Source organism: Aegilops tauschii, chromosome 7 (assembly GCF_002575655.3).
Source record: "Aegilops tauschii subsp. strangulata cultivar AL8/78 chromosome 7, Aet v6.0, whole genome shotgun sequence".
In the NCBI taxonomy this organism is placed as follows: Eukaryota; Viridiplantae; Streptophyta; class Magnoliopsida; order Poales; family Poaceae; genus Aegilops; species Aegilops tauschii.
In genome coordinates this window covers 9,891,197-9,918,778 of record NC_053041.3, presented here as the reverse complement: position 1 = coordinate 9,918,778, position 27,582 = coordinate 9,891,197, and the positions used below count along the sequence as shown (strand labels likewise).

At 42.0% G+C, this 27,582-nt stretch overlaps 2 protein-coding genes across 3 annotated transcripts; one reads left to right on the top strand and one right to left on the bottom strand.

Moving 5' to 3' along the window:
• The first annotated feature begins 556 nt into the window (after positions 1-556).
• Positions 557-4,565, top strand: LOC109776251 (polyubiquitin-like). Its single transcript, XM_045230771.1, has 2 exons — positions 557-724; positions 2,865-4,565. The coding sequence occupies exons 1-2, from the start codon at positions 677-679 to the stop codon at positions 3,918-3,920; spliced, it is 1,104 nt and encodes a 367-aa protein (XP_045086706.1). The 5' UTR covers positions 557-676; the 3' UTR covers positions 3,921-4,565.
• A 91-nt stretch (positions 4,566-4,656) lies between these two features.
• LOC120968484 (uncharacterized) lies at positions 4,657-7,650 on the bottom strand. Of its 2 annotated transcripts, XM_040395348.2 has the most exons (5): positions 7,517-7,650; positions 6,045-6,162; positions 5,781-5,949; positions 5,530-5,711; positions 4,657-5,070 (listed from the first exon to the last, which is right to left on the bottom strand). In XM_040395348.2, the coding sequence occupies exons 1-5, from the start codon at positions 7,621-7,623 to the stop codon at positions 4,882-4,884; spliced, it is 765 nt and encodes a 254-aa protein (XP_040251282.1). In that variant the 5' UTR covers positions 7,624-7,650; the 3' UTR covers positions 4,657-4,881. The 2 variants fall into 2 exon arrangements, with proteins under 2 accessions (XP_040251282.1, XP_040251281.1); XM_040395347.2 differs by having other exon boundaries at positions 5,530-5,949.
• Positions 7,651-27,582: the final 19,932 nt, after the last annotated feature.

Genomic DNA, 27,582 nt, shown 5'->3' with positions numbered 1-27,582 from the left:
GTTGTTTTCTATTGAGTACTAGGGTACCGTAAAAGTTCTCAGTATGGAAGCTAAGAGGTCTTGAGTTCAAGACGCCTAGTCTTTTCCATCAGATCGGTCTTTTTGGTTACATTGGTTAGAGCATGCACTTCTACAGAGATGAGGTGTCCCGTATCCTATAGGCTGTGGCACAAAGGCACGTGGTGAGGCTTGTTGCTGCCACCATGTCGAGAATTGTGGCAGTGTCGTATATACGTCGAAGATGGTTGGAGGATAAGAACGGCTCACATCAAGTTCAAATATTAAATATTTTCCCCCACAAAAAAAAAGAATATTAAATATTTCATCTAGCCGTGCCACGCCACTTTGCTAGTATGTTGGAAAAGGCCGATTCAGCATAGGTGAGCAAGGCATAGATAAAACCGAGGATATGGGTCTCCATCAGAGCACCATAAACTTACGAGGAACATTCCTTGGTAGGTGCGCAAAGAACAGAAAGTGAGCCTTTCGGCGTACAAAGGGACACCAGGCATTCGGCCGTCAGTCTCAGCGTCCGGCGAAATTTAGGCGACGGCCAGACAGGGACACGCCGACGACCTAGCTCACAAGCACACAGCTGGCGGCAGCTACTTATTGGCGGCCATTGCCTTTGTTGCGCCAGCAGACCTCGCCGTTGCCTCTCCCCAATCACCTTCCAATGGATCTTCGTCAGGCCGTGGCACATCCCCGTCGGCGGCGGCAAAAGGTATAGCTCCAATCCTCTTCCGTGATTTTTTGCTCCATATGGATGATTTCGACTTGATATTGGCCGGCGATTATAACCGTGTGGTTGATTAGTACTTTTTGCACGATTTGTTCTTTCAGCGATTTGTGCTCGATCGGTGGCCTACATCTCTCAACTGGTTGTTTTCTATTGTTTCCTGCAAGTGTGATACATGTAACACACTAACACATCACGAATACTGTCAAGTGTTCATACATTTTTTTTTTGGCGGAAATCAAGTATTTATATGGGAATGAAAATTTGAGGAAAACATGTACATGTCAATGACCCTGGATTTAATTGAACCAGTTAATACTCACGGAACAGATAATTAAAGTGTACTAGTAGATAGGAAAACTGATGATCGGTCCCTTGTGGGTTCCATACTCCTACCTGCGTATCATAACGATTTTTATTTTTGTTTTGGTGAAAGCATTCTATTGGTGATCACCAAGTTGTATCATAACGATTATTTCCAGCTACGTGCGTATACGCTAAGAAAAATGAGACATTTTAAATGTATTTTAATGATTGAACCTGATCTGTTTTTGTGTGGAGCTAATGTTTTGACAGAACTGGCATATTCCATACCTGGTTTTCATGTGCGCTGTCATTATTTTGTATTCTTCAATTCAGAGAATTTTTTTTGGCAGCAACACTAATAGATGATATATTTTATTTTGAAAGATGATAAGTTTTCTAGAAATAAATCCCTCATATACAAAAGGAATCCTGATTTTATTCAATTTCTTGTGAATTTAAAAATGTTAGGATTTTAATACGGTAAAATTTTGGAATCAATTTCAATTCAGAAAGTTCAAACATAGCACTTATCTTTCTGATTAAGCACTTTCTGATATCATTAGCAATAATATATTTTAAGGTAGAGAATTGTATAAAAAAAATAAAAACTCAATTTTACTGTTGTCACAACTTCATGCTTCAATCTAATCCCGTGTGAATGTAATATTAGCTGGATGTTCTTTTCACATATCAGTAATTGCACGATGCGTCAAGATCTGAACTTCTTTGTTGCAATTGCAGAGCTATTATTAGACGCTCATGTTGATTCTTTACCTCATTATTGAGACACTTGTTATGATTTATATTGTGCATATAGTCCAGCTGTTGTATTTTGGGATGGTTATCTTGCATGATTAGATAAGCGGTAAAGGGACCCTTCCAACAGTTACGTATATGATTTGGAATTCAAAAAGTAAAAGAAAAAAGTTCATTGTGTTTTGGAATGCAATAGATCAAGCATGTACGTAATTCATAGTGATGAGGCAACACGCATGATGCATGCCTTTCCACATTTTGCAAACAGATATGGCACGCGATAATTAATGATATCACAGGAACAAATTAATTGGCATCGTGCTGTTAGGAAAAGTATGACATGCAGCAAGTTCCTTTTTTATAATTTGGAAGTAATTTTTTGTCAAATGATTGTGTAACGATTAGGGAAAACGTGATATGCAGCATGTTTCAAAATTTTGTAAAAAAAATTGTGAATTGAACACGGTACAGACGCACGCACACCCTAGAGGCCCCTCGCTGTTGACGGGGAGGTCGCCTCCCACTTAAAGAATAATTAGATTATAGTAATAATAATAATAATAATTAGCTGTAAATGTAACACCCGTGTCAAATCTGGGATTTCAACCCGGGTGAGTTTGTTCCACCACAAAGAACCTAACCGAGCTACGATCAGTTTGCATTTTGGAAATAAAATTTCCAGGCAGTCTATAGTGTGGTGATTAAGAAAAGTGTGGCATGCGACTTGTTTCAAATATTTGGAAATAATATTTGCACGCAATTAATGGCATGATTAAAAGAGGGTTGGGTAAAATCCATGGTGCACTTGTCACTCGTAGGGAGTGTTACTATTAGGTGAGATTGCTAAACACATCTATGGGTGGTGAGAGGGTAGGTTTAAAGTAGTTATGATTTTGTTGGGTGAAGAAAGACATTACAAAAGTCGCTCCTTTATAGTTAGTAGAAGATTTGCATGATTCGAGCTGTCAATCTCTGTTCCTAAAATTATCTGTAATTTCAATGACAACTATAACTTTGAGCATTGTACTTATATACATTTCAATATATATATTTATACCTTTAGATGAAGATCTCTGTGAAGACCCTCACTGGAAAAACAATTGTCATCGAGGTGGCGTCCTCTGACACGAGTGACAACATCAAGGACAAAATTCAGGAGAAGGAGGGCATTCCCCCAGACCAGCAACGACTTATCTTTAATGGAAGACACCTTGATGCTGAGTGGACAGTTTCAGATTACAATATTCAGGAGCAGTCCACCCTGCACCTTGTCCTGCGCCTTGGTGGTCCTTGTACCGTTTGTTGTTATAGATATATTAATGTGCAGATGCTCGCTGGCAAGACCGTCAGCATCGAGGTAGATCCAACGGACACGGTTGACACTATCAGGGAAAAGATTTGTGCTCCCCAGAGGCTCTTCTTTGCTGGCAAGCAGCTTGAGGATGGACGGACAATTGCAGACTACGAATTTGGGAACAATATCAGTCTGCACCTCGACTTTGGCATGCAGATTTTCGTGAAGACTGCCATTGGTAAGACCACCACTCTCCTGGTAGAGCCGTCTGACACGATCGACAGCATTAAGGAGAAGATTCAGGGCAAGCAAAGGATCATCTTCGATGGGAAACAGCTAGATGGTCAGGGCACCCTTACTGATTACAACATTAAGAGAGGCTCCACCCTATACCTTCGTCCCAGCAAGAATGGTGACATGCAGATTCTTGTGAAGACACAAACCAGCGAAACCATCAGGCTCATGTTTAAACTTTCTGACACTATTGGTGATGTGAAGGCAAAGATTCAGGAGAAGCAAAGGATCATGTTTGAGGGCAGGAAGCTAGATGATGGGCGGTCTACCCTTGCCGATTATGATATCCAGGAAGAGTCCATCTTGCACCTTGACTTTGGCATGGAGATATTTGTGAAGACACCCACGGGCAAGACCATCACTCTTAACGTGGATCCATCTGACACAGTTGACAGCGTTAAGGAAAAGATTCATGGAAATCAGATTCTCCTCTTTGGTGGCAAGGAGCTTGAAAGTGGACAGACACTTGAGGATTATGATATCCAGGGAGGGTCAACATTGCATGTTGAGGATTGTCTTACTGAAGGATGAGTCCATTGGTACCACTAGCAATGTGAAGGCTACGATCCTGATAAAGACATAAGGTGGCTATTCCCTCATAGTTCGTGTTGCACCTGTCCTTGTTTTGTCTGGGAATATACCCAGAACTAATGTGTCATCCTGGGCCAACTATCCCTCTATTAACTTTGTGCTTCTTTGTTGGATTGCATCTTTATCATATTAATTGAACTGGAAGGAGTATTAGCTTTGAATGCCCGGGTCGGGTCCGTGTATGCCAACTTGGATTCTCTATGCTTGTAACTATAAAGTCAGCATCTCTCCTGCACGGTGCATGACGCCTTCTCGTCTCCACGACATTGACACTTTTTTTAGATCATGTCAAAAAGTTTCTTTAGGCCTTAATGTATCAACCCTTATAAAGCGTAACAATGAAATTGTGTCTAGAAAGCATTTTGGTTGTTGCACTACTAGAGAAAACCTTACTAGTGGTGCTCGTTTTTTACATACCTGCTAGGGCGCTACAACTATTATTTAATAGTAGCGCGTTTCTAAACAAGCGCTGCAGCTAAAATACTTAGTAGTAGTGCCTCTTTCTCTACCAACGCTACTACTATCATCACGTAGTAGTAGCGCCCTATTTTCTTCCCACACTACAACTAGGTAAATAGAAATAAAAAATAAAAAAAAGAAGTCAGATGCAATATTCATGGAAATCAATACAAGTCCAGTGCAAATAAACTAAGTTCACAGAACCATCTCACAAACATTAACGACAATACCACATTTAATATAACCACACAATCTCACAAACTCATATATAATAGTCAACAATGCATGGATAGATCATAGTTGATAAGTCTACTAGGTAGTCATACTAGTATATATATGGTTCAGCAGCTACACACATGCATATGTAGTTCTAGATGATATCGATGACGACCATCATCCTCAAGCCTGGGCGGTGGGTGTTCCTGATAGTAATTAGGATTGCCTATCCAACATGAAGATTCTTGCCGACAAGGAAGCTCTTACACCCAACCGAGTTGAAGTGTGTGCGACCGTCCGTGTCCACGCCGTACGCACAAGTGGTGACGGAGCCCCTCGCGGTAAGGCGTATTCTAGCAGAGCCTTCTTCATTAGGTTTGATACCACAACTCTCAGATAGGCTCTTTGGCAATTTCTGATAAGAAAAACATATCAATTAATAAGTAGCCTCACACATTCTACACTATCAAAAGACAGTACTACATTTCTGCTAAGCATGAATTCTACTAATAAGTATATATGGATTCTACACTATTAACATTTATTTGGATTCTACATGAAGCATATATATCATCGGATTCACTAAGCATATAGATCATCGGATTCACTAAGCATATAAGATTCACTAATCATATATATCATCGGACTCTACACTAAGTATAACAATAAAGCATATATATCATCGGATTCACTAAGCATATAGATCATCGGATTTACTAAGCATATAAGATTCACTAAGCATATATATCATCGGACTCTACACTAAGTATAACAATGAAGCATATAAGATTCACTAAGCATATATATCATCGGACTCTACCCTAAGTATAACAATAAAGCATATCATCAAATTACTACAGTAAATGCAACATACCATGATATGCCGATCAACCATGGTACTTGTTAGGCGGGTCACGAATGGCACCCCGACGAAGTCAGCACGTGGCGGAATGATGTCCCATAGGTTGCACACCTCCTCCTCGCTCAACCTCATTCTTTGAGCTACGATAGCTTCACCAAGTGGGTCGTCATCATCCTCATCATCTTCATCATCTTCTGCTTTGTTGACATAAATCACGGCCAGCTTGGGTCTTTCTGCTCTGAAGGAGAAGCTGATCAACTCACCACCGGTGATACGCATGTGGGCGATGAAACGGACCCATCCATCTCCTCCTACTGCGTCAAATTTCGCACTTTCTCGACCTCCATAGTGTAGGGGCCCCCCAGGAGCCTCAAAGGTCACAGAGTCTCCGGTCAGCTTGTTAAATTCTGACCTCACATTGCATGGGACGATCTGTGTACAAAAAGCAAAATGATATATACACGATGCATTAATGCTAATAACACTAAAAACAAAATAGTGGTTACTAGTTTCATATAATTTATTACCGCCGCATGAAGAAAACTAGACTCGAAGTAGATGCCGAACAGCGGGCCAGTTGCAAGGCTGCTGGCGCACCTTGACTTGCACCGTCGACATGGTGGTGGCGGTGGTGGCGCCATTTCCCTAAAGCAATATGATTAAAGGATTAACGATCCAAAAAGTAAACATAAAGTTTTCAATACACATCAAGTTTTGAATAATATACACATCAGGTTCACATCATAGAGAATACACATCAGGTTCACATGGCAAGCAAAATAACAACTAAATTGTAGTTCAGTTCAGACAATAACCTAATAAAGATCATGTAACCCAAACAGAGCCTAATAATATGATAAATGGCATATTGCCATTATTGCGCAAGCAGACAAGCAAAAGTAGTTCACAAAACACAATAAGTAAACATCCATTCCACCTTTGGCATCAGATGCACAATAACTAAAACTATAAAAGGCAAACACCCCCCTTTTAGATCAGATACAACTCTCTGTCTATCTGTGTCAATTTACACCCTGCTCCTTTGCCTAAAGAGGCATTGCAAAATTGACAAAGCCCTATGGAGAACAAGGAAGCAAAGTTTATGTACAAAGATTCAATTGCAGAAACAGAATTCACAAGTGGGTGAAAATGTAGCCAACATTTTCTACTACAAAATATAAGCACCAGACTAAGAGGTAATACAAGGGAAGAACAATCGCACACACAGACAAAAGATAGCATCAACCTGTCCTAATTAACACAACAAAGTCAGTTTTCTCATTCAAGAAAACAGAGACATGAGACAGATCAGTTAACATTTTTTTTTGAAACGGGTGTTAGCATATATTCAAATGCGCACCATAATTAACAACTTGGCAATTTGAGCATCACCACATATAGATACTCTCTTCAACCTAAAAGAGTATCGAATCAATCATTGATTTTTCCATGAAACCACATAATAGTGAGGGTTTCTTGGTCATATCTTTATATGCATAACCCTAGTGTCAGGAAAGAAGGCATGTGAAACTAGAGATTCTCTAAACTCTAGAACACTAGGCACCGCCGCCGCCGCCACTGCTCCAGGGACAACAGCCAAGGAAGAAGAAACCAAGCCTCCACCATGCCGAAATCCCCCCCTCCCGCCTCTACCCGCTTCCTTTTCTATCTCCTGGATTCGACCAAGTTTGGCTGACCAAACTTGTGCATCTAGATTAGTTCCAACAACCAGTGGTGTTCATATATGTGCTAAACTTCTAATCAAGAATTGTAACCCCTCTCTCTACTTCTCTCACCTAACCCCTCTTTCTACTCTCTCCCCAATCACGCGAGGAAACAAGCCTGGAACACGTCGCATCGAAGAACGGAGCCACCGTGCAATCCCTAAGTCCCTTTCCCCCACGCGAAATCCCAAAACATGGCGAGCCGCCGTGGCGAATCGATCGGAGCCTAGCTAGTGGTGGCGCGCGCAGGGAGGAGGAGATCGAGGGGGACTTACGGGGCTGGAGCGTCGGAGGAGGCGAGAGGCGACCGGGCGTGGTGGTGGCGCACGGCGCCGTCGACGGGGGTGAGGCGACCGGGGAGGAACCCTAACCGCGGCGGCATCGTCGGGCGGAGGGGATCGATTGATAATGTGAGAGTGAGGGGGTGCGGGAGGCTTGGGCCGGTTTTCTTTTCCTCTAGTAGTAGCGCTGGTTAGAGGCCGGCACTACTGCTAAGCCCACCAGCTGTAGCGCCCGTTCGAAACAAACGCTACAGGTAAGTGGGCTACCATTTTTGCCCTACGGCCCATGTAACAGCAGCGCGGCCCAAGCTAACAAACGCTGCTGTTATTTAGTAGTAGTAGCGTGTTTTGTACCAGGCGCTACTGTAAATACCAGTAGCGTGGGTGCTTAAACAGGCGCTACTGCTAAACTTCTATCTATAAGCACTTTCCTAGTAGTGTTGTGTGGTATTTTTTTATATAGACTACCTCAGCTAAGAAGTTTTTCTAAGAAATGAATTAGTTGGATTAGTAGAGTTTGTGTGAGGATAAACGATGACAACAATAGCTATTTCAATAAAGGTAAGTGGTTATGGCAAGGGACCGTTTGTCTCCCTTGATGTTTAATTTAGTTTCACTTCTGATCGTGTACTCCGGCATGCTAGATGAGGTTGAGGCACCGTGTGCTACAACTACGGTAGGTTGTCCAGTTGAGCTCATTTCCGGTATGGAGCTGGACCTGACACTTGGGGTCTTCACCCTACCTGCAAAGCTTTCATTACGACGATTTAGCAGAGCGTTCCTCTCAGCACGTGGCACCTTTGTACATGATTTCCGCTTGCCAATTTTTTCATGACACTTCTTCGCCGCCATATTTCCCTTGCAAGATCGCTCTCTCGTCCTATGCTGAGCTCTGGACTCATGCCTCTGCTCGTCAGCTCCATTATCCGGTATTGTTAGCGGATCATTGGTTTGCTGGTCGGCACTTGTTAGGTGCTCATTGATTGTTATGAGGTTACCATCTAGAGCACCATCACCTAAGGTTCTGCTTAGATAGGCACCTACAACATTTTTGAATCATTATAAATATCTGATGAATGATTACAAAATGAAAGATGACCGTTGATTTGATAACTACCATCGATCTCGATGTTGCGAATGTACGTGGGGCCAGGAGCTGCTGACGCATTTTCGGCGGACAACGAATCTACAAAGGTTGCAGGCTTGGTGATGCACTCAAATTCAATCAGTGTGGATATAAGAAGTGAAGTGAACTGCAGATGGAGTGAATTAGCATCAGATTTGAAGGTGTGTCCGGCCATGTTCGTTGACACAGGTGATGCACCACTGTGGAAAGACGGATTGGCCACAAATGTAGTAGGTAAATCTGTACGTCGCATTGGAATGGATTCAGGGCACGGGGTGTTTTTTCTAGACATGTATCTTGTCTTTCTTTCAGCATTCTTGTCCGCTCTTTTCTCAGCAGTTAAGCTATCTCGTCTTTGTATGCGTTGTTCCCGTGTCTTCCGATTTTGTTCTTCTAGGAATTTGGGTCCCAACTCCTTTTTCCTGTGATAAGTTTCTTGTCTCCGTGCATTTATCTGCTCTCTTTGTTCGCTGGTCAATTTCTCTCTGCGCTCTCTATCGTATGCCCTTTTGCGTTCTCTATCGTGTGCCCTCTTAGCTTGTCTACTGTCAGTAATGACAATAGATTTTGCTGTTGTATCTCCATCTACACCAACAACATTACATCACACAATGCAAAATTCTGCATGTAGAACATCAATATGGAAGACATAGCTGGACAATACCGTTAGAACTCTCTGCTAGATCTGAACCATTAGCAGCTGTGATAGCAATAGGAGTAGGTAATGAAGCATCATCATCTGAGATGGCTGGTTCATCCACAACTAAAAAAGGTAATCAAAACAAGGCAAGTATGGAGCTTCCTTAATGTAGAACACAGACCAGATCTGCAATTCATAATGTGTATTTGCATGGTAAGTATGGAGCAGTACCTCCACTCATCTGGGTCGGCGGATCAACATTGAGGACATGACCAGGAGGGGGTGGGTGGGTGTTTGTCTGTCCACGCAATAGTGTTTCCATGCGGGGTCCATTGGGCTTGTTGAGCAGGCCTGTGCAGATATGAAAAGCAAATACACATGTTTGATCAAATAAAAAACGGAACACATACGATAAGGTGGTGATTCGCAAGGCACATATGATACGGGGTAACATACATGAACCCATTTGGGAATGCATGTCAACGTTAGAGACATCACCAAGAGGGTGTCGTTGCAAATTTGTCGCATTCCCCGGTGCGGGTGTGATGTTTTTTGAATTCTCATTGCGAGGTCCTTTTGATTTGCTGCTTGTTGCGACCACTGTTTGAAAGCAAATACATGTTCAATAAAATTAAAAACAAAACAAAAACAAGGCAAGCCTATACATGATAAGGTGGTGAATCGCAAGGCACATATGATAAAGAGCTATGTACGTGTGACCCTTTGGGAATGCATGTCAACGTTAGAGATATCACCAAGAGGGTGTCATTGCAAATTAGTTGCATTCCCCAGTGCGGGTGTGATGTTTTTTGGACTTACATTCCGAGATCCTTTTGATTTGGTGCTTCCTGAGACCACTGCTTGGAAGCAAATACACATGCTTGATCAAATTAAAAACGGAACCAAAACAAGGCAAGCAAACACATGATAAGGTGGTGAATCGCCCGGCACATACCTGAGCCACATTTGGAATGCATGCCAACGTTAGAGATATCACCAAGAGGGGGTCGTTGCAAATTGGTTGCATTCCCCACTGTGGTTGTGATGCTTTTTGAATTTACATTGTTGGGTCCTTCTGATTTGTGCTACCTCTTGAGCACTGTATTGGATTTCCCTGAAGAGGAGAGGATGATGCAGCAGAGTAGCGTAAGTATTTCGCTCAGTTTTTGAGAACCAAGGTATCAATCCAGTAGGAGGCTACGCGCGAGTCCCTCGTACCTACACAAAGCAAATAGCTCCTCGCAACCAACGCGAATAGGGGTTGTCAATCCCTTCACGGTCACTTACGAGAGTGAGATCTGATAGATATGATAGATAATATTTTTGGTATTTTTGGTATAAAGATGCAAAGTAAAATAAAAAGCAAAGCAATAATAAAGTGATGAAGATTAATATGATGAAAATAGACCCGGGGGCCATAGGTTTCACTAGTGGCTTCTCTCAAGAGCATAAGTATTTTACGGTGGGTGAACGAATTACTGTTGAGCAATTGACAGAATTGAGCATAGTTATGAGAGTATCTAGGTATGATCATGTATATAGGCATCACGTCCGAGACAAGTAGACCGACTCCTGCCTGCATCTACTACTATTACTCCACTCATCGACCGCTATCCAGCATGCATCTAGAGTGTTAAGTTAATGAAAACAGAGTAACGCCTTAAGCAAGATGACATGATGTAGAGGGATAAATTCATGCAATATGATAAAAACCCCATCTTGTTATCCTCGATGGCAACAATACAATACGTGCCTTGCTGCCCCTTCTGTCACTGGGAAAGGACACCGCAAGATTGAACCCAAAGCTAAGCACTTCTCCCATTGCAAGAAAAACCAATCTAGTAGGCCAAAGCAAACTGATAATTCGAAGAGACTTGCAAAGATAACCAATCATACATAAAAGAATTCAGAGAAGATTCAAATATTGCTCATAGATAATCTTGATCATAAACCCACAATTCATCGGTCTCAACAAACACACCGCAGAAAGAAGATTACATCGAATAGATCTCCACGAGAGAGGGGGAGAACATTGTATTGAGATCCAAAAAGAGAGAAGAAGCCATCTAGCTACTAACTATGGACCCGAAGGTCTGAGGTAAACTACTCACACTTCATCGGAGAGGCTATGGTGTTGATGTAGAAGCCCTCCATGGTGGATTCCCCTTCCGGCGGAGCTCCGGAACAGGCCCCAAGATGGGATCTCGTGGGTACAGAAGGTTGCGGCGGTGGAATTAGGTTTTTGGCTCCGTATCTGATCGTTTGGGGGTACGTAGGTATATATAAGAGGAAGGAGTACGTCGGTGGAGCAAAGGGGGGCCCACGAGGCAGGGGCACGCCCTAGGGGGGTGGGCGCGCCCCCCACCCTCGTGGCCACCTCCCTTCTTTCTTGACGTGGGGTCCAAGTCTCCTGGATCATATTCGGTGAGAAAATCATGTTCCCGAAGGTTTCATTCCGTTTGGACTCCGTTTGATATTCCTTTTTTGCGAAACACTGAAATAGGCAAAAAAAGCAATTCTGGGTTGGGCCTCCGGTTAATAGGTTAGTCCCAAAAGTAATATAAAAGTGGAAAATAAAGCCCAATAATGTCCAAAACAGTAGATAATATAGCATGGAGCAATCAAAAATTATAGATACGTTGGAGACATATCAGGCATCCCCAAGCTTAATTCCTGCTCGTCCTCGAGTAGGTAAATGATAAAAAAGAATTTTTGATGCGGAGTGCTACTTGGCATAATTTCAATGTAATTCTTCTTAATTGTGGTATGAATATTTAGATCCGAAAGATTCAAGACAAAAGTTCATATTGACATAAAAATAATAATACTTCAAGCATACTAACTAAGCAATTATGTCCTCTTAAAATAACATGGCCAAAGAAAGTTCATCCCTACAAAATCATATAGTTTAGTCATGCTCCATTTTCGTCACACAAGAATGCTCTCATCATGCAAAACCCCGATGACAAGCCAAGCAATTGTTTCATACTTTAGTAATCTCAAACTTATAAACTTTCACGCAATATATGAGCGCGAGCCATGGACATAGCACTATGGGTGGAATAGAATATGATGATGGGGGTTATGTGGAGAAGACAAAAAAGGAGAAGATCTCACATCAACGAGGCTAATCAATGGGCTATGGAGATGCCCATCAATTGATGTTAATGCAAGGAGTAGGGATTGCCATGCAACGGATTCACTAGAGCTATAAATGTATGAAAGCTCAACAAAAGAAACTAAGTGGGTGTGCATCCAACTTGCTTGCTCACGAAGACCTAGGGCACTTGAGGAGGCCCATTGTTGGAATATACAAGCCAAGTTCTATAATGAAAAATTCCCACTAGTATATGAAAGTGACAAAACAAGAGACTCTCTATCATGAAGATTATGGTGCTACTTTGAAGCACAAGTGTGGCAAAGGATAGTAGCATTGTCCCTTCTCTCTTTTTCTCTCATTTTTTTGGGCTTCTTTGGCCTCTTTTATTTTTATAACCTCACATGGGACAATGCTCTAGAAAATGATGATCAACACACTTCTATTTATTTACAACTCTATGATTACAACTCGATACTAGAACAAAGTATGACTCTATATGAATGCCTCCGGCGGTGTACCGGGATATGCAATGAATCAAGAGTGGCATGTATGAAAAAATTATGAACGGTGGCTTTGCCACAAATACTATGCCAACTACATGATCATGCTAAGCAATATGACAATGATGAAGGTGTCATGATAAACGGAATGGTGGAAAGTTGCATGGCAATATATATCGGAATGGCTATGGAAATGCCATAATAGGTAGGTATGGTGGCTGTTTTGAGGAAGATATAAGGAGGTTTATGTGTGAAAGAGCGTATCATATCACGGGGTTTCGATGCACCGGCGAAGTTTGCGCCAACTCTCAATGTGAGAAAGGGCAATGCACGGTACCGAAGAGGCTAGCAATGATGGAAGGGTGAGAGTGCGTATAATCCATGGACTCAACATTAGTCATAAAGAACTCACATACTTATTGCAAAAATCTACAATCCATCAAAAACCAAAGCACTACGCGCATGCTCCTAAGGGGATAGATTGGTAGGAAAAGACCATCGCTCATCCCCGACCGCCACTCATAAGGAGGACAATCAAAGAACACCTCATGTTTCAAATTTGTTACATAACATTTACCATACGTGCATGCTACGGGACTTGCAAACTTCAACACAAGCATTTCTCAAATTCACAACTACTCAACTAGCATGACTTTGATATTATCTCCTCCATATCTCAAAACAATTATCAAGTATCAAACTTTTCTTAATATCCAACACACTCATAAAAAAGTTTTTACTATTTTTGTATACCTAGCATATTAAGATTATCAAGCAAATTACCATGCTAATTAAGTCTCTCAAAATAATCTAAGTGAAGCATGAGAGATCAATAGTTTCTATAAAACAAATCCACCACCGTGCTCTAAAAGATATAAGTGAAGCACTAGAGCAAAACTATAAAGCTTAAAATATATAAGTGAAGCACATAGAGCAAAACTATAAAGCTCAAAAGATATAAGTGAAGCACATAGAGTATTCTAACAAATTCCAATTCATGTATGGCTCTCTCAAAAGGTGTGTACAGCAAGGATGATTGTGGTAAACTAAAAATCAAAGACTCAAATCATACAAGACGCTCCAAGCAAAACACATATCATGTGGTGAATAAAAATATAGCTCCAAGTAAAGTTACCGATGGAAGTAGACGAAAGAGGGGATGCCTTCCGGGGCATCCCCAAGCTTTGAATTTTTGGTGTCCTTAGATTATCTTGGGGGTGCCATGGGCATCCCCAAGCTTAGGCTCTTGCCACTCCTTGTTCCATAATCCATCAAAAATTTCACCCAAAACTTGAAAACTTCAGAACACAAAACTCAACAGAAATCTCGTGAGCTCCGTTAGCGAAAGAAAACAAAGGACCACCTCAAGGTACTGTAATGAACTTATTATTTATTTATATTGGTGTTAAACCTACTGTATTCCAACTTCTCTATGGTTTATAAACTATTTTATTAGCCATATATTCATCAAAATAAGCAAACAACACACGAAAAACAGAATCTGTCAAAAACAGAACAATCTGTAGTAATCATCAGCCAAAATAGGAAGACCTAGGAAATTTGTTTATTGATCAGCAGAAATTGGAATCACTATTTTATCACGTTCTGGTGATTTTTAACAATTGTTTTCGTGAACAGAAAGTTTCTGGAAATTACAGCAAGATCAAATAACTATCATCCAAGAAAATCCTATAGGTTTAACTTGGCACAAACACTAATTAAAACATAAAACCACATCTAAACAGAAGGTAGATGGATTATTTATTCCTAAACAGAAGCAAAAAGAAAAAAAAACTAAAAATAAAATTGGGTTGCCTCCCAACAAGCGCTATCGTTTAACGCCCCTACCTAGGCATAAAAGCAGGGATAGATCTAGGTATTGTCATCTTTGGTTTTAGGGAAGAAGAGGGCAAACTTGCTATCTATAGAATTAATCTTTCTATTTTGACAAAGTACATGGCCATTAATGGTAGAAGAAAGATTAAGTATGCTGCGGAAATTGGCATCTAGGCTAGCTCTTATCTCTTTGATATATTCGTTTTGGTAAGAAAGCAAAAGAGAGGTGATTTCAACTTTCTCGTTAACGGGGTGCCCAAATATAGTTTTCATCTTTTCATAGGTGTCTATGGGATCCCCTTCAAGAAAACCCTCTTCAAAAATAGAATCCAAAACTTGTTTGAACGAAGTGGGCAACCCAACATAAAAGCTTTTTAAGTAAACCTCGCTTTGGTATTGAGGTACATAGCTAGCACGGATCCTCAATAGCCTATCCCAAGCATCTTTCAAAGATTCATCAAGTAAATAACGAAATATTCCAGAGTCAATATTGCTAAGGTTTTCATTGATAAATCCGGCAGGTTTTTCCATAGTATTTTGATTCATGAGTTTAGATAAGATAGCAGGATTGTCTAAAGCACTAGAACTCGGGAGAGAACCCCCAAATCTTTTTAGTTCCGACATGGAGAGGGAAAGGCGAGCGAAAAGAGACAAACGGAAAAGAGAGGGCGAATAAAAACGGCAAGGGTGAAGTGGGGGAGAGGAAAATGAGAGGCAAATGGCAAATAATGTAATGCGAGAGATAAGGGATTGTGATGGGTACTTGGTATGTTGACTTTTGCGTAGACTCCTCGGCAACGGCGCCAGAAATTCTTCTTGCTACCTCTTGAGCACTGCGTTGGATTTCCCCGAAGAGGAGAGGATGATGCAGCAGAGTAGCGTAAGTATTTCGCTCAGTTTTTGAGAACCAAGGTATCAATCCAGTAGGAGGCTACGCGTGAGTCCCTCGTACCTACACAAAGCAAATAGCTCCTCGCAATCAACGCGAATAGGGGTTGTCAATCCCTTCACGGTCACTTACGAGAGTGAGATCTGATAGATATGATAGATAATATTTTTGGTATTTTTGGTATAAAGATGCAAAGTAAAATAAAAAGCAAAGTAAAAAAGCAAAGCAATAATAAAGTGATGAAGATTAATATGATGAAAATAGACCCGGGGGCCATAGGTTTCACTAGTGGCTTCTCTCAAGAGCATAAGTATTTTACGGTGGGTGAACGAATTACTGTTGAGCAATTGACAGAATTGAGCATAGTTATGAGAGTATCTAGGTATGATCATGTATATAGGCATCACGTCCGAGACAAGTAGACCGACTCCTGCCTGCATCTACTACTATTACTCCACTCATCGACCGCTATCCAGCATGCATCTAGAGTATTAAGTTAATGAAAACAGAGTAACGCCTTAAGAAAGATGACATGATGTAGAGGGATAAATTCATGCAATATGATAAAAACCCCATCTTGTTATCCTCGATGGCAAAATACAATACGTGCCTTGCTGCCCCTTCTGTCACTGGGAAAGGACACCACAAGATTGAACCCAAAGCTAAGCACTTCTCCCATTGCAAGAAAAACCAATCTAGTAGGCCAAACCAAACTGATAATTCGAAGAGACTTGCAAAGATAACCAATCATACATAAAAGAATTCAGAGAAGATTCAAATATTGCTCATAGATAATCTTGATCATAAACCCACAATTCATCGGTCTCAACAAACACACCGCAGAAAGAAGATTACATCGAATAGATCTCCATGAGAGAGGGGGAGAACATTGTATTGAGATCCAAAAAGAGAGAAGAAGCCATCTAGCTACTAACTATGGACCCGAAGGTCTGAGGTAAACTACTCACACTTCATCGGAGAGGCTATGGTGTTGATGTAGAAGCCCTCCATGGTGGATTCCCCTTCCGGCGGAGCTCCGGAACAGGCCCCAAGATGGGATCTCGTGGGTACAGAAGGTTGCGGCGGTGGAATTAGGTTGTTGGCTCCGTATCTGATCGTTTGGGGGTACGTAGGTATATATAGGAGGAAGGAGTACGTCGGTGGAGCAAAGGGGGGCCCACGAGGCAGGGGGGCGCGCCCCCACCCTCGTGGCCACCTCCCTTATTTCTTGACGTGGGGTCCAAGTCTCCTGGATCATATTCTGTGAGAAAATCACATTCCCGAAGGTTTCATTCCGTTTGGACTCCGTTTGATATTCCTTTTCTGCGAAACACTGAAATAGGCAAAAAACATCAATTCTGGGCTGGGCCTCTGGTTAATAGGTTAGTCCCAAAAGTAATATAAAAGTGAAAAATAAAGCCCAATAATGTCCAAAACAGTAGATAATATAGCATGGAGCAATCAAAAATTATAGATACGTTGGAGACGTATCAATTTGCCACTTGTTGTGCGCACTGTTTGGTAGAAAATACACATACTTGATGGAATAAAGAATGGAAGCAAAACAACGCAAGCTTGGACGCCATTCAAACATACACAAGTTCTATTTTTAATTGAGGTGTAGCCATACCTCCACTAATCGCGTCAAGATGATCAACTTTCGAGACATGAACTTCAGGGTGTGGGTGGGTTTCACGGAAATTTCCTAAGTGAGGTTCCTTTGTTCCTTTGTGGTTGCCTGTGTGTTTCCATGGAAAGGAATTGATTAATTTAGAGAATCGTAAGACACATATAATACACTTGAACATCCCTGTCAGGTTTTGGGAAAGTATGTCAAAGTTAGATTTGTCACGAAGAAGGCTGGGATGTCCGTCTGTGATGCTTTTAGAAGAAAATATGAATGCTTGATCACACATGTACATCAGATAGTTATAACATGGATCAACATAAGACCATGTACCTGGAGACCTTGAGTCATCACGAAGAGCGGTTTTAGGTGAATACACCTGGCTTCCAAGCCTAAAGGTTATGTCCTCTTTGGTGAATACACCTATGTTTGAACAGATAACCCAGAAACTTTGGTGAATACACCTGGTTTTCCAAGCCAGCAGGTTACGTCCTCTTTGGTGAATACTGAAGGAAATATGCCCTAGAAGCAATAATAAAGTTATTATTTATTTCCTTATGTCATGATAAATGTTTATTATTCATGCTAGAATTGTATTAACCGGAAACATGATACATGTGTGAATACATAGACAAACAAAGTGTCACTAGTATGCCTCTACTTGACTAGCTCGTTGATCAAAGATGGTTATGTTTCCTAGCCATAGACATGAGTTGTCATTTGATTAATGGGATCGCATCATTAGGAGAATGATGTGATTGACTTGACCCATTCCGTTAGCTTAGCACACGATCGTTTAGTATTCTGCTATTGCTTTCTTCATGACTTATACATGTTCCTATGACTATGAGATTATGCAACTCCTGTTTACCAGAGGAACACTTTGTGTGCTACCAAACGTCACAACGTAACTGGGTGATTATAAAGGTGCTCTACAGGTGTCTCCAAAGGTACTTGTTGGGTTGGCGTATTTCGAGATTAGGATTTGTCACTCCGATTGTCGGAGAGGTATCTCTGGGCCCACTCGGTAATGCACATCACTATAAGCTTTGCAAGCATTGCAACTAATGAGTTAGTTGCAGGATGATGTATTACGGAACGAGTAAAGAGACTTGCCGGTAACGAGATTGAACTAGGTATTGAGATACCGACGATCGAATCTCGGGCAAGTAACATACTGATGACAAAGGGAACAACGTATGTTGTTATGCGGTTTGACCGATAAAGATCTTCGTAGAAGATGTGGGAGCCAATATGAGCATCCAGGTTCCGCTATTGGTTATTGACCGGAGACGTGTCTCGGCATGTCTACATAGTTCTCGAACCCGTAGGGTCCGCACGCTTAATGTTTGATGACGGTTATATTATGAGTTTATGTGATTTGATCTACCGAAGGTAGTTCGGAGTCTCAGATGAGATCGGGGACATGACGAGGAGTCTCGAAATGGTCGAGACATAAAGATCGATATATTGGACGACTATATTCGGACATCGGAAAGGTTCCGAGTGATTCGGGTATTTTTCGGAGTACTGGAGAGTTACGGGAATTCGCCGGGGAGTATATGGGCCTTATTGGGCCATACGGGAATAGAGGAGAGAGGCCAAAAGGAAGGAGGCACGCGCCCCCCTCTGGTCCGAATTGGACAAGGGGTGCAGCCCCCTTTTCCTTCTCCCTCTCCCCCTCTTTCCTTCTCTCCTACTCCGGAAAGGAAAGGGGAATCCTACTAGGACTTGGGAGTCCTAGTAGGACTCCCCACACTTGGCGCGCCCCCTCATAGGGCCGGCCTCCTCCTCCCTTGATCCTTTATATAGGGGGGCAGGGGGCACCCCAAAGACACAACAATTGATCGTTTGATCTTTTAGCCGTGTGCGGTGCCCCCCTCCACCATAGTCCACCTCGATAATACCGTAGCGGTGCTTAGGCGAAGCCCTGCGTCGGTAGAACATCATCATCGTCACCACGCCGTTGTGCTGATGAAACTCTCCCTCAACACTCGGCTGGATCGGAGTTCAAGGGACGTCATCGAGCTGAACGTGTGCAGAACTCGGAGGTGCCGTACGTTCGGTACTTGATCGGTCGGATCGTGAAGATGTACGACTACATCAACCGCGTTGTGCTAACGCTTCCGCTTTCGGTCTACGAGGGTACGTGGACACACTCTCCCCTCTCGTTGCTATGCATCACCATGATCTTGCGTGTGCGTAGGATTTTTTTTGAAATTACTACGTTCCCCAACAGTGGCATCCGAGCCTGCTTTTATGCGTTGATGTTATGCACGAGTAGAACACAAGTGAGTTCTGGGCGATATAAGTCATACTGCTTACCAGCATGTCATACTTTGGTTCGGCGGTATTGTGTGATGAAGCGGTCCGGACCAACATTACGCGTACGCTTACGCGAGACCGGTTTCACCGTTGCGAGCACTCGTTGCTTAAAGGTGACTGGCGGGTGTCTGTCTCTCTCACTTTAGTTGAATCGAGTATAGCTACACCCGGTCCTTGCGAAGGTTAAAACAACACCAACTTGACAAACTATCGTTGTGGTTTTGATGCATAGGTAAGAACGGTTCTTGCTAAGCCCATAGCAGCCACGTAAAACTTGCAACAACAAAGTAGAGGACGTCTAACTTGTTTTTGCAGGGCATGATGTGATGTGATATGGTCAAGGCATGATGCTATATTTTATTGTATGAGATGATCATGTTTTGTAACCGAGTTATCGGCAACTGGCAGGAGCCATATGGTTGTCGCTTTATTGTATGCAATGCAATCGTGATGTAATGCTTTACTTTATCACTAAGCGGTAGCGATAGTCGTGGAAGCATAAGATTGGCGAGACGACAACGATGCTACGATGGAGATCAAGGTGTCGCGCCGGTGACGATGGTGATCATGACGGTGCTTCGGAGATGGAGATCACAAGCACAAGATGATGATGGCTATATCATATCACTTATATTGATTGCATGTGATGTTTATCTTTTATGCATTTTATTCTGCTTAGAACGACGGTAGCATTATAAGATGACCTCTCACTAAATTATCAAAGTTTAAGTGTTCTCGCTGAGTATGCACCGTTGCGAAAGTTCTTCGTGTTGAGACACCACGTGATGATCGGGTGTGATAGGCTCTACGTTCAAATACAACAGGTGCAAAACAGTTGCACACGCGGAATACTCAGGTTAAACTTGACGAGCCTAGCATATAACAGATATGGCCTCGGAACACTAAGACCGAAAGGTCGAGCGTGAATCATATAGTAGATATGATCAACATAGTGATGTTCAGCATTGAAACTACTCCGTCTCATGTGATGATCGGACACGGTTTAGTTGATTTGAATCACGTGATCACTTAGAGGATTAGAGGGATGTCTATCTAAGTGGGAGTTCTTAAGTAATATGATTAATTGAACTTAAATTTATCATGAACTTAGTCCTGGTAGTATTAGCATATCTATGTTGTAGAATCAATAGCTCGCGTTGTTGCTCGCCGTTTATGTTTTGATATGTTCCTAGAGAAAACTAAGTTGAAAGATGTTAGTAGCAATGATGCGGATTGGATCCGTGATCTGAGGTTTATCCTCATTGCTGCGCAGAAGAATTATGTCCTTGATGCACCGCTAGGTTACAGACCTATTGCAAGAGCAGATGCAGACGTTATGAACATTTTGACAAAAGCTTGGTATGATGACTACTTGATAGTTAAGTGCACCATGCTTTACGGCTTAGAACCGGGACTTCAAAAATGTTTTGAACGCCACGGAGCATATAAGATGTTCCAAGAGTTGAAATCGGTATTTCACACCCATGCCCGTGTCGAGAGGTATGAGACCTCTGACAGTACTTTGCCTAAAAGATGGAGGAGAATAGCTCAACCAGTGAGCATGTGCTCAGATTGTCTGGGTACTACAATTGCTTGAATCAAGTGGGAGTTAATCTTCCAGATAAGATAGTAATTGACAAAATTCTCTAGTCACTATCACCAAGTTACTAGAACTTCGTGATGAACTATAATATGCAAGGGATGACGAAAACAATTCCCAAGCTCTTCGCGATGCTAAAATCGGCGAAGGTAGAAATCAAGAAAAACATCAAGTGTTGATGGTTGACAAAGACCACTAGTTTCAAGAAAAAGGCAAAGGGAAGAAAGGGGAACATCAAGAAGAACGACAAGCAAGTTGCTGCTCAAGTGAAGAAACCCAAGTCTAGACCTAAGCGTGAGACTGAGTGTTTCTACTGCAAAGGGACTGGTTACTGGAAGCGGAACTACCCTAAAAATTGGCGGATAAGAAGGATGGCAAAGTGAACAAAGGTATATTTTGATATACATGTTATTGATGTGTTCTTTACTAGTGTTTATAGCAACCCCTCGGTATTTGATACTGGTTCAGTTGCTAAGAGTAGTAACTCAAAACGGGAGTTGCAGAATAAATAGAGACTAGTTAAGGGTGAAGTGACGATGTGTATTGGAAGTGGTTCCAAGATTGATATGATCATCATCGCACACTCCCTATACTTTCGGGATTAGTGTTGAACCTAAAATAAATGTTATTTAGTGTTTGCGTTGAGCATGAATATGATTAAATCATGTTTATTGCAAAACGGTTATTCATGTAAGTTAGAGAATAATTGTTGTTCTGTTTACATGAATAAAACCTTATATGGTTACACACCCAATGAAAATGGTTCGTTGGATCTCGATCGTAGTGATACACATATTCATAATATTAAAGCCAAAGGATGCAAAGTTAATAATGATAGTGCAACTTATTTGTGGCACTGCCGTTTATGTCATATTGGTGTAAAGCGCATGAAGAAACTCCATGCTGATGGACTTTTGGAATCACTTGATTATGAATCACTTGATGCTTGCGAACCATGCCTCTTGGGCAAGATGACTAAAACGCCGTTCTCCAGAACAATGGAGCGAGTAACAGATTTGTTGGAAATCATACATACTGATGTATGTGGTCTGATGAATATTAAGGCCCGCGGCGGGTATCGTTATTTTCTGACCTTCACAGATGATTTGAGCAGATATGGGTATATCTACTTAATGAAACACAAGTCTGAAACATTTGAAAAGTTCATATAATTTCAGAGTGAAGTGGAAAATCATCATAACAAGAAAATAAAGTTTCTACGAGCTGATCGTGGAGAAGAATATTTGAGTTACGAGTTTGGCCTTCAATTAAAACAATGGGGAATAGTTTCACAAACTCATGCCACCTGGAACACCACAACATTATGGTGTGTCCGAACATCATAACCGTACTTTATTGGATATAGTGCAATCCATGATGTCTCTTACCGATTTACCACTATCGTTTTGGGGTTATGCATTAGAGACAGATGCATTCACGTTAAATAGGGCACCATCAAAATCCGCTGAGACGACGCCTTATGAACTGTGGTTTCGCAAGAAACCAAAGTTGTCGTTTCTTAAAGTTTGGGGCTGCGATGCTTACGTGAAAAAGCTTCAACCTGATAAGCTCGAACCCAAATCGGAGAAATGTGTCTTCATAGGATACCCAAAAGAGACTGTTGGGTACACCTTCTATCACAGATCCGAAGGCAAGACTTTTGTTGCTAAGTTTGGATCCTTTCTAGAGAAGGAGTTTCTCTCGAAAGAAGTGAGTGGGAGGAAAGTAGAACTTGATGAGATAACTGTATCTACTCCCTTATTGGAAAGTAGTTCATCACAGAAATCTCTTCCTGTGACTCCTACACCAATTAGTGAGGAAGTTAATGATGATGATCATGAAACTTCAGATCAAGTTGTTACTGAACCTCGTAGGTCAACCAGAGCAAGATCCGCACCAGTGTGGTACGGTAATCCTATTCTGGAGGTCATGTTACTAGACCATGATGAACCTACGAACTATGAGGAAGCGATGATGAGCCCAGATTCCGCAAAATGGCTTGAGGCCATGAAATCTGAGATGGGATCCATGTATGAGAACAAAGTATGGACTTTGATTGACTTGCCCGATGATTGGTGAGCCATTAAGATTAAATGGATCTTCAAGAGGAAGACGGACGCTGATAGTAGTGTTACTATCTACAAAGCTAGAATTGTCGCAAAAAGGTTTTCGACAAGTTCAAGGTGTTGGCTACGATGAGAGTTTCTCACTCGTATCTATGCTTAAGTCTGTCTGAATCATGTTAGCAATTGCCGCATTTTATGAAATCTGGCAAATGGATAAACAAAACTGCATTCCTAAATGGATTTATTAAAGAAGAGTTGTATATCATGCAACCAGAAGGTTTTGTCAATCCTAAAGGTGCTAACGAAGTGTGCAAAGCTCCAGCGATCCATCTATGGACTGGTGCAAGCATCTCGGAGTTGGAATATACGCTTTGATAAATTGATCAAAGCATATAAGTTTTATACAGACTTGCGGTGAAGCCTGTATTTACAAGAAAGTGAGTGGGAGCACTACAACATTTCTGATAAGTATATGTGAATGACATATTGTTGAACGAAAATAATGTAGAATTATTCTGCAAAGCATAAAGGAGTGTTTGAAAGGAGTTTTTTTTGAAGAAAGACCTCAGTGAAGCTACTTACATATTGAGCATCAAGATCTATAGAGATAGATCAAGAGGCTTGATAAGATTTTTCAACGAGTACATACCTTGACAAGATTTTGAAGTAGTTCAAAATGGAACAGTCAAAGAAAGAGTTCTTGCCTGTGTTACAAGGTGTGAAATTGAGTAAGACTCAAAGCCCGACCACGACAGAAGATAGAAAGAGAATGAAAGTCATTCCCTATGCCTCAGCCATAGGTTCTATAAAGTATGCCATGCTGTGTACCAGACCTATTGTATACCCTGCACTGTGTTTAGCAAGGGAGAACAATAGTGATCTAGGAGTAGATCACTGGACAGCGGTCAAAATTATCCTTAGTGGAATAAGGATACATTTCTCGATTATGGAGGTGACAAAAAGGTTCGTCGTAAAGGGTTACGTCGATGCAAGTTTTGACACTGATCTGGATGACTCTAAGTCTCGATCTAGATACATATTGAAAGTGGGAGCTATTAGCTAGAGTAGCTCAGTGCAGAGCATTGTAGACATAGAAATTTGCAAAAATACTAACGGATCTGAATTTGGCAGACCCATTGACTAAACTTCTCTCACAAGCAAAACATGATCACACCTTAGTACTCTTTGGGTATTAAATCACATAAACGATGTGAACTAGATTACTGACTCTAGTAAACCCTTTGAGTGTTGGTCACGTGGCGATGTGAACTATGGGTGTTAATCACATGGTGATGTGAACTATTGTTGTTAAATCACATGGTGATGTGAGCTAGATTATTGACTGTAGTGCAAGTGGGAGACTGAAGGAAATATGCCCTAGAGGCAATAATAAAGTTATTATTTATTTCCTTATATCATGATAAATGTTTATTATTCATGCTAGAATTGTATTAACCAGAAACATGATACATGTGTGAATACATAGACAAACAGAGTGTCACTAGTATGCCTCTACTTGACTAGCTCGTTGATCAAAGATGGTTATGTTTCCTAGCCATAGACATGAGTTGTCATTTGATTAACGGGATCGCATCATTAGGAGAATGATGTGATTGACTTGACCCATTCCGTTAGCTTAGCACACGATCGTTTAGTATTCTGCTATTGCTTTCTTCATGACTTATACATGTTCTTATGACTATGAGATTATGCAACTCCCGTTTACCAGAGGAACACTTTGTGTGCTACCAAACGTCACAACGTAACTGGGTGATTATAAAGGTGCTCTACAGGTGTCTCCAAAGGTACTTGTTGGGTTGGCGTATTTCGAGATTAGGATTTGTCACTCCGATTGTCGGAGAGGTATCTCTGGGCCCACTTGGTAATGCACATCACTATAAGCCTTGCAAGCATTGCAACTAATGAGTTAGTTGCAGGATGATGTATTACGGAACGAGTAAAGAGACTTTCCGGTAACGAGATTGAACTAGGTATTGAGATACCGACGATCGAATCTCGGGCAAGTAACATACCGATGACAAAGGGAACAACGTATGTTGTTATGCGGTTTGACCGATAAAGATCTTCGTAGAAGATGTGGGAGCCAATATGAGCATCCAGGTTCCGCTATTGGTTATTGACCGGAGACGTGTCTCGGCATGTCTACATAGTTCTCGAACCCGTAGGGTCCGCACGCTTAATGTTTGATGACGGTTATATTATGAGTTTATGTGATTTGATCTACCGAAGGTAGTTCGGAGTCTCGGATGAGATCGGGGACATGACGAGGAGTCTCGAAATGGTCGAGACATAAAGATCGATATATTGGACGACTATATTCGGACATCGGAAAGGTTCCGAGTGATTCGGGTATTTTTCGGAGTACTGGAGAGTTACGGGAATTCGCCGGGGAGTATATGGGCCTTATTGGGCCATACGGGAATAGAGGAGAGAGGCCAAAAGGAAGGAGGCACGCGCCCCCCCTCTGGTCCGAATTGGACAAGGGGTGCAGCCCCCTTTTCCTTCTCCCTCTCCCCCTCTTTCCTTCTCTCCTACTCCGGAAAGGAAAGGGGAATCCTACTAGGACTTGGGAGTCCTAGTAGGACTCCCCACACTTGGCGCGCCCCCTCATAGGGCCGGCCTCCTCCTCCCTTGATCCTTTATATACGGGGGAAGGGGGCACCCCAAAGACACAACAATTGATCGTTTGATCTTTTAGCCGTGTGCGGTGCCCCCTCCACCATAGTCCACCTCGATAATACTGTAGCGGTGCTTAGGTGAAGCCCTGCGTCGGTAGAACATCATCATCGTCACCACGCCGTTGTGCTGATGAAACTCTCCCTCAACACTCGGCTGGATCGGAGTTCAAGGGACGTCATCGAGCTGAACGTGTGCAGAACTCGGAGGTGCCGTACGTTTGGTACTTGATCGGTCGGATCGTGAAGACGTACGACTACATCAACCGCGTTGTGCTAACGCTTCCGCTTTCGGTCTACGAGGGTACGTGGACCCACTCTCCCCTCTCGTTGCTATGCATCACCATGATCTTGCGTGTGCGTAGGAATTTTTTTGAAATTACTACGTTCCCCAACAAATACACCTATGTTTGAACAGATAACCTGGAAACTTTGGTGAATACACCTGGTTTTCCAAGACAGAAGGTTATGTACTCTTTGGTGAATACACCTATGTTTGAACAGATAACCTGGAAACTTTGGTGAATACACCTGGTTTTCCAAGCCAGAAGGTCATGTCCTCTTTGGTGAATACACCTATGTTTGAACAGATAACTTGGAAACTTTGATGAATACACCTGGTTTTCCAAGCCAGAAGGTTATGTCCTCTTTGGTGAATACACCTATGTTTGAACAGATAGCCTGGAAACTTTGGTGAATACACCTGGTTTTCCAAGCCAGAAGGTTATGTCCTCTTTTGTGAATACACCTATGTTTGAACAGATAATCTGGAAACTTTGGTGAATACACCTGGTTTTCCAAGCTAGAAGGTTATGTCCTCTTTGGTGAATACACCTATATTTGAACAGATAACCTGGAAACTTTGGTGAATACATTTGGTTTTGCAAGCCAGTTCACGAGGGTAGTAACGCTATGTTCTCTTTGGTGAATACACCTATGTTTGAACAGGAAGCCCCCAGGTGCTTTGTAAGTATGGCGTATAAGCCGGATCAAGAGGGATATTCACAGCTATGCTCAATGAGCAGGAAGCCCCCAAGTGTCCATCTGTAAGTGTGGCGTATGAGCCGGATCAAGAGGGATATTCACAGCTATGCTCAATGAGCAGGAAGCCCCCAAGTGACTAATAAGATAAGCCAATAAAGCAGGATACCCATGTTTGAACCGCACATCCTGGCAGCAAGTTCTCTGTGGCAACCTTTAATTTTTTCTGAGAACTCGAACTTTGCGAGAGACAAATTCTTCTTGAGCCGGCATTTTAAACCGGACATTGAGAGCTTCAAAGCTTTTTGAGAGACAGATTTCCCTTGAATCGGATCTTAAACCGGAATCTTCATTTTGAGCCGGAAATTTTCTAACGGCCTTTAACCTTTCATCAATATAACAACATCCTCCGGGACCGGGTTATCTGCCCTCCAATGACCCGGGCCTTGAATCTCAATGTTTGATAAGTCATGTCACCATAGCCCCCGAGTCTTAAGACTACTCGAGGAGTTGGCTTGAGAATCTCCATGTTCGACCATGATATGACCAGTGGATTGCTGGAATGTGTCGAATCTCAGCGGATTATAATTGACCCTGTCCATTGATCCGTCCGGTGTAGGCAAGGGCCATAGTTTGATGGTCTCCTTTGCCATTATGAATTCTGCATAAGAGTT